Source organism: Condylura cristata, unplaced genomic scaffold, assembly GCF_000260355.1.
Source record: "Condylura cristata isolate star-nosed mole 26May11 unplaced genomic scaffold, ConCri1.0 scaffold00016, whole genome shotgun sequence".
NCBI classification, from domain to species: Eukaryota; Metazoa; Chordata; class Mammalia; order Eulipotyphla; family Talpidae; genus Condylura; species Condylura cristata.
The window spans coordinates 13054159-13062421 of NW_004567117.1; the positions used below are offsets into that span (position 1 = coordinate 13054159).

The 8263-nt window shown below is 44.0% G+C and overlaps 1 protein-coding gene across 1 annotated transcript in view; it reads right to left on the minus strand.

Moving 5' to 3' along the window:
- The window catches only part of ANKRD29 (ankyrin repeat domain 29), a 50352-nt gene that overhangs the window by 10412 nt on the left and 31677 nt on the right, over window positions 1-8263 (minus strand). The window contains exons 7-8 of the mRNA XM_004683789.2: window positions 3762-3860; window positions 1426-1521 (exon numbers count right to left, since the gene is read on the minus strand). Of these exons, the coding sequence (XP_004683846.1) occupies window positions 1426-1521; window positions 3762-3860 (195 nt within the window). The remainder of the gene's footprint in view (window positions 1-1425; window positions 1522-3761; window positions 3861-8263) is intronic.

An 8263-nucleotide genomic window follows, 5' to 3' on the forward strand; every position in this document is an offset into this window, starting at 1 on the left:
GCTACTTTTGCATATGAATAACTTAAATGCAAGCTTAGTTTTCAAATTAACTTACAATAAAAAATCCTCTCATTTTTGTAAAAGAATAAGATACATTCAGAGAAAAACTCCAGCAGAGCAATGGTGTCCCATGTTTGCTTTACTAATAGGTATAGGAGTTCAATGATTTTGGTTACAATGTGGTTTTGCTTATCTAAGTCATAAGCGACCTATCAACTTCACAGACCAAGTTAAAAAAATAAAAGCTGTTTGTTTGAAGCAAGGCTAGTTTTTGCAAAGTTGATTTCTGAACTCATTTGTCAGAGTTCACTTTCATTGATGGCTATTCTTACTTTACAGTATCAGCATGTCCAGCTTGCTGGCTTCCAGCTCACAGATTGGAAGCAGCTCACTGAGACCGAGGAGAGAGGCCAGCACACTGACAATAGCTGCTCTGTGTTAACTGACAGCAAGAATGGAATCTAAAGGTATAAAGATCACATACAAGATATCCCAAAAGCCCGGGGGTCATTCAAGGGTAAGTGGACTTCATATACATTAATAAACCCTGAGGGCACAGCCCACAAAGTGCTGAGTCCTGTGTCAAGCTTAGAAAAGTGTCAGTGTCCTCTACTCAGGAAGTCAGAAGCGTGACTACCAGGAACCAGCAAATTACGATCCGCAGATCAAATCCACTCCAACTCTAGCCACTGCCTGCAATGAAAAGATTATTTTGTGACATGTAAAAATGTGAAATCCCAGATATACAATGTCGGTAAAATAAAGTTTTATTGGAACATAGCCATGTCTTTAAGTTCTGCCTGGCTGCTACAATGGCAGCCAGACACAACAGAGACTGGCTTGCAAGGTCTAAGATACCGCCTACCTGGCTTGATTTTGAAAAAGATTGCTACCCCCTAGATTATACTTTAGATATAACTTAATCTCCAATGATTACAAGATAAGAGTTTTGGGGCTCTTTTTTCTGGAAGGCCCAGCTCTTCAGCCTGATACATTCTCTGAGGTGTCCAGATGTCTGAGGCTTCCTTTAGCTCATCTAAGGTAGCGGTGCTTCTCTGCTCCAGATAGTGAAGAGAAAGAAATGGAAGGAGTCCCTGGTGTCATGAGGTACCAGTAATGTATTTCGTTATTTTTGGATTTCATAGAACCTTCAATGAGATGTCCATTTAGTTGACTTTTCAGCTTAGCCCTTTCATTATTATATTCTTTATTGTTCTTGAAAACCAGACACTGGCAGACTCTGGCTCATGCTTTTTACCACCTTCCTATTTCTCCCAGTGATATTCCCACTTCCAATGTTAAGATGTTGTATGCATATTGTTAATACAGGTAGTGATGTGAATTATACATAGAGTCTACTGTAGGCCTCAAGTACAACTTCTTAATTTCTAACTCGCTGTAAAATTTTCTTTAAGCAATTCTTACCTTCAAAATACCAAGAGTAGGTGAAAATTTCAGCAATTCCTCTATAACATCATGATATCCTTTGTTGGCCGCTTTCAGCAATGCTGTGGTACCATCCTTTACAGACAGAGGACAAGAAAAGTGAATATTTAACAGGTACAGGTTTCATGGACTCCGCCCCCATTCCAGATGCTGGAACTCCAAATCCCATCAGTACCAAGAAGAAGCATGCAGGGACTTGAGGGCGGAGCTGAGCAGCCAGGTTGGGATAAAACCGGACATGTGGGCTCTGGGGGGCGCTTGGCCTGGTGGTTCGCAGCTGATCGTTTTGGCTCTCAATTGGTTTTCAGCGGCTGGTGGAGTCCAAGTCAGCAGAACTGGTAGGACATCCTAGTTAACCTGTGTTTCTCTCCCTCTTTCCCTGGGTTATTCCTTTACCTTTCTCCTTCTAAATAAATCCATTATTTAACCTTTTGAGTGTGTCCATAATACGATTGAATCGTAAATGCACGAGTGAAGACCCACAGACAGGCAACCCAATTCACATTGGGGTGCCCTGTAACAGATTATCCCTGTGTGTGTGTGTGTGTGTGTATTGTCTGAGAATGAGATGTTAGTTGGAAACTGGGAAGATGCTGGTCAGACACAGATAAAATGTGTAAACTAAAACACAGACCCGTAGACATCTCTTACCTGGGAGGGCATTAAACAGTTAATTGTGCATGGAAGGTATCAGGCAAAATGTGTGATTTTTGAACACAGCCATTTGGGAATTCATATTCCTCTAGTTCTTTAGACCACTGGGTAAGGGACAAAAGTAACTTGAAGAACATATTTTTAGGTCATAGGTGGATCAAAGAGGCATTCAGCTGCAGTTCATGACTTAGCAGAAATTAATTGTTAAACTGTGTTCATTGTTTTAGATTTTTAAATGTTTTTTTTTTTTTTTTTTTTTGCCTTCTTGTGCCCTTGACTGCCCTAGGTAGCTAGTTGTGGGGTGAGGGAAGGGGGAAGACAGGGATAGACTGAACTCAGCTAAAAAAAGAACCTAAAGACAAACTTTAAAAATTAATATTTAGTTTCTGTCCTTTTTTTTTTTGACTTGAGAAAGTATTTTTCCAAATTCCCCTTTCACCTGCCTTAATGCACCAAGTACTGTATTTAGAAGCTTTAGTTCACAGAGTTCTCCCAGAATAAAGGAAATACCCAACTCTGCATTAACGATTTAGCTGGAATCAGGAGGAAAGAAAATGAGATTAGAAAATTGTTCTTTCTGGCTTCAGAGACTGGGAAGTAATAAAGGAGCTAGTGATTAGGAATCTGTCTTCTGATTTCTCCTTTCTGGGCTCATACTTGAAACCGGGAGGTGGGTAACTTAAGGAAGGGTAATACTAAGGGCAAAGAAGCCTTTAAAAAGCAAACACATTCTCAAGATGTGGTACATATATACAATGGAATATTACTCAGCAACCAAAAAAGAGAAACACATGTCTTTTGCAGCAACTTGGATGGAGCTGGAAAAGGTCATGCTGAGTGAGATAAGCCAGAAAGAGAAAGAAAAATACCGGATGGTTTCACTCATAGCAGGAGTATAATGGACCAGGCGAGAAAATAACAAAAATAATGAACAACCATAGACCAGAGACATTCTGTGGGGGTGGAGTGGGGAATGGGATCAAAAACGGGGGGTGGGGGGAGGAGGGAGGGAAATGCACGGTACTATGGTGGTGGCACAGGGGTGATTTGGTGATGGGAAACCCGCGGGGGTTACAATCGAGATGGAAAAAAAAATGTGCAAAATGATGTAAAAATAAACTTTTGTAAAATTAAAAAAAAAAAAGCAAACACATTCTTTTCAAGTTGAACTTAGTTCCAATGGGGCACCAGGCCAGCGCCTGGAGAAGAGTTAGGCGACACCAACTGAGGCTAAGTTGAGGGCAGGAGGGGCCGAGCGAGCCCTAGAATCCCGACACCCCCAACTACAGACCCGCCCCCCCCTCCTCCCAGGCGCAGCCAGCTGCACTGCGGTCCAGTGCCAGCAGGAGGCGCAGCGCCACATCCCTGAGAACAGCCCCAGCACCGGCATCCTGCCTCATGCGTCCTCCCGGGTTCGTCCACTACTCAGCTCAGGTGAGTAGATCTCTGAGGAATTAATCAATTATTTCCCCCCTTAATTAGAATGAGCAGCATTTGCTAAGTGTCAACTGACCCAGACGTTTATTTTGTTTTCCTACTAGATAGTAGGCAGAGGTGAGTTACTGACAAAATTAGCAGGCGCTTTCTGCTTTCTACGCTGAGCCTCAGTGCTTCGCAGGTCCCACCCTGACCCGATGTCCCAGGTTCCCCCCCAGACTTACATTCCGGGCGGCGTCGCGGTCGGCTCCCCGCAGTAGCATCACCCGCACCACCTCACTGTGGCCCATCTGAGACGCGATCCACAGCGGCGCCGTCCCGTCCTGCGCGAGAGGACAAGCTGTGCCTACCCTGTCCGCGCCCGCAAGTCCGACACCGGGAGGACATCCCGAAGGCAAGTCACACAGCCCAGTGAAGCTATTTACTCAGCCAGGCATCTGGTGAGGCCTGGACTGCTTGTGTAATTCGCCAGGGTTCAAGTTCTGGCTTATCAAGCAGCCATTTGATGGCGGGATGTGGTACCACAGTTTGGGCAGGACTTCGGGGAACACGCTTAGGGAAGCTGCTGCACAGTTGTCCACCGCGGAAGCGAATTTGACAAGCCCAGAGAATCCCAACTCTTGCCAGTTTGCTGGTTTTCCTGGGGGGCTCACGCAACACTCCCAGTTAGTGGGGGTCCTTTTTGCTCACAGAAGAGGGGGCAGTTTCCTGTGAGGTGCGATAGGGGGTCAGGGAACTAAGGATATTTCTCTTATTCCTTGAACTCCGCGTCTACAACTCCCACGGTCACTCATTTTGTGGGATTTTACAAAATGTGATATGGTGTCTTCTTGAGGGGGATGCACACTGTTTCCAGAGGCTGAGATGTGTTTCTTTGGAGAAGAAAAGATTAAACATCCAAAGGACCATAGTTCCAGAAAGAGAGGAAATATAGGAAATCTTTCCCGTGGTGAACGGAAAATGCTATAAAAGGAGGGACTGGAGAAGGGGAGGCAGATGTGAGAGTCCATGTTTCCCTCCCTCTGGGCTGAATCTGGCTTGGGTCAACTAGGGGTAATGGAAACACTCAGCTAAATTATGGGGTCTTCCAGATGGACAAGGATTTTCTCCCAATCTTAAATCTGCAGCTCCCTTAAGAGAAATTCTGCTCTTGGCTGGTGCCTGAGAGGTAGAAGAGAAACAGCTGTGGGCGTTGTGGGGCCGGTGGACCTGAGACATGCCCTAACAGTCCTCACCACAAGTATCTGCGCCTGGGCAGCCGGAAGTCCCGCCTGCCCGTGGGAAAACGGAAGTGCTGGGTAAACGGTGCCAGAAATCAGTCTGGGTAGAGATAAGGCCATAGAACTCATGACTTCAGAAACACAGAAGGTGACAGGGCCCAATCATGCTGGACCCGCTGCCTCTGCAGCTGCAGCCTCCAGTATAAGGTGCTAGGGACTGAAGCTGGGCCAGCCAGTAAAAGGGCCAGGTGTGAGTGTCCCCATGACTCCTCAATGCTACGATCATAGTCTGACCTCTGACAGTTGAGGTGACCTTGGAGAGGAGGGCAAGCGGAGGGAAGAGGATTCAAAACAGACCATACACAACCTCTGAGGTATATAAGGTAATATGATCCAAAGGGACTGCGCGCATCAGATAAGTCTGACTCACTCATCAGTGGGAAGGGGGCTGAGGAGCAAGATGGTTCAGTTTTAGAATATTAAGTTTCATTTTCTGCTGTAGTATGTGATTTCAATTCCAACTACTAGCCACAGCAGACAGAGGATTGTTGCCCACTGCTGTCCCCGCAGAGGGACAGAGGATGGAGATGCTTGGGCGGGGTGGCAGATGACGGCAAGTCTGTGGCCTGGGATGGTCTGGAGCAGTGAAGGGTGATAGGAGAACACTAGCATCTTTGTGTCTTGGAGATTAGAGGAAGAGGTGCTGTTCCACTTCATACCTTTACAAGGGGTCTCTCAGAAGTGTTCTTGAATCTTAAACCATCACTGGCAATGATAAATAATTACAGTCTAAATGATATCTTAGTTTGTACTTTTCACTTGCAGAACAGTCGTTCTTAAATGTAATTATTTCATGAATTTAGACTTTGCTCTTTTTTTCTTGGTACATAGTAGATATTCAGAAAATGTTTTCCAATTGAGTGAATATACTATATACTTGAAAAATAATCATCTTTGTTAGATAGTAAACCACATATATCAACAAGTAAGTTTTGCCCAGGCTCTGGAAGATTATCTCTATTAAGGGTGTGAGAATCTAAATGAATGTCGTATATACCCTTTGTCCCCTTGGAGGTACGGTGTCCAAATTTGGGATAGTACTATAGCAACCTTTCCCAACCCTTCTCACATGGCCTGTTGGGAAGAACAAACAATCAGTGATAATTCTGTTCTTATGAGGCACAAATTCTACACAGCTAATTCTATTTTTGAACATTACATTACTTAATTTGATTCTCCCAATTCAGGCTCTAACCAATTATTCAACCATTCTAACACCTATCGAGCATCTTCTAAGCTTACTCAGAGTCTTAAAAATAAGACAAGTTCTCTGAGCTCAAAGGAATTCAGATTCATGGAGAAGAGACAGAGATGTCAGTGACGGTAGGGCTATAGTAAAGGAGCAGACAAAAACAAACAAGATAAACCGGATGGGGGGTGCTTACTAGTGAGGGTTACTGGGTGGGCTTCAGGGCTTGAGTGGTGTCTGAATTGGGTCTTGAAAGACGGCAAAGATTTGCCACGTGGGAAAGTGTAGAAAGAACATTCCAGGTGGACAGAAACACATTTACAGCCACAGTGGCTTAAAGAAGTATAGCTGGTTCAGGCAGGGTGGAAAATCCTAAGGGCACCCATTGGTGAGGGGGTCGGGGAGGGAAGGGAAGGTGCAGTCCTTCTTCAGCCTTGTCCTCCCCAGCTTCGATTGTTCTTTGTCACTGTCTCCACCAGAGGGCAGGCAAGGAAAGGCAGAGGGAGCATGAGGGCAGCTTTCAAGGGCTCTGCAGTTATTGGGGGTTGCCTTAATCCACACTAATATGTGGGAAAATGTGAGGGATCCTATACTGGGAATGGCAATAATATAAGTTATTCATGACACAACACTAGCAAATTTTACCACCTTAACTTCAATAGTCATAGTAGGTGGAAAAAGAGGTTGCTACTTGCAGGTTGTGAGAACTTAGGACAATCACTCAGTGGCCTCTTCTGCAAAAATATTAGTCTCACAGATATACTGGTGAATGAGAAAACATGTAGAGGCACTGAGCACAGGGACTAGCTAAGAGATGCTTAGAAATTAATCATTGAATCGTGGCCCTCCTGGTGGCTCAACAGGTTAAAGTAAAGCATTATGAAGCTATTGCAGCATGAATTTGATCCCTGGCCAGGGAGGTGACCCACATGGCATGGAAGACCTCTCCTGACCTGCCTGTTGCTCCTCTCAGCAGGGTATTTCAGGGCATCTGCCTGTTCTGCTCCCCACTCTGTCTCTGGTGAATCCTCTTACCCCCTGCACCTCTGGCCTATACCCCAGTTCTGTATGCATAAATAAAATAAAACTTAAAAAAAAAGAAATTAATCACTGAATCTGAATATTACTTGTGAAAAACTGCAAGCACCTTTAAAAACATGGCTTTTGTGTCAGGCTTCAAAGAAAAGCTGATTAGCACATATTAAAAAAAAAAAACACAAAGCCTGGTGAGAATGTGGTGAAAAAGGTACCTTCTTACACTGCCGGTGGGAATGCAAACTGGTAAAGCCACTTTGGAAAGCTGGGTACAAATTCCTCAAAATACTAAAAATGATCTACCGTCTGACCCAGCAATCCTACTCCTAAAAATCTACCCAAGGGACACAAAAACACTAATTTGAAAGTAAACCCACACCTCTACATTTATTGAAGCACTATTTACAGTAGCTAAGATACAGAAACAAACTAAATACCCCCAAATGAATGAATGGATCATGAAGATGAGGTGTATATACAAAATGGAATACCACTCAGCCATCAAAAAAGATAATCCATGTCCTTTGCAGCAACATGGATGGAGCTGGGAGTATGTTAAGGGAAATAAGTCAGAAGGTTGGTTTCACTTTTATGTGGAATATCGAGAAACTGAACAAAGGGTCAAGGAAAAAGACCAAACTTGCAAGCTGATCATAGATCTGAAGGAGGAGAGGGGGTGTGAAAAGGGCAGAGATGGTTGCTATGGTGGAGAGACAACTACGGCATTATACCCGAGGAGGTAAATCAAATACGGGCCCAAATTTAACAGTGATATAAGAAAATAAATATAAAAAATTTCAAAAAAGATTAGTACATTTGTTTGCAAAGCACAACTATCTGTGAAGATAACTGAGCTGGTAGGAAGGACTGGCACCAAGAGATTGGGGGACACCTGCGTATTTCATTCTTTCTCCAAATCTGATCATGAAATAGCAGGTGAATGTGAGTTCGAGCATTATTGTGAAATTAAATTATTTCTCAGTTTAGAATCTAGTTTGAACAGAAGTGGTTTTCCTCTTCTTCCATACACTTCGATTTCTATTTTCCCATATTTTTTTCTTTCTGTTAAAATGGTCAGAATCTTCCTCATGGAGATGACTTTAAAAAGAAAATGATGAAGGCCCTCCCTGGTGGCGCAGCGGGTTAAAGCACTGCACTGAGAAGCTAAAGCCACTTCCGCATGAGTTCAAATCCCGCCTGCCCCGGAGGAGACCACATGGCG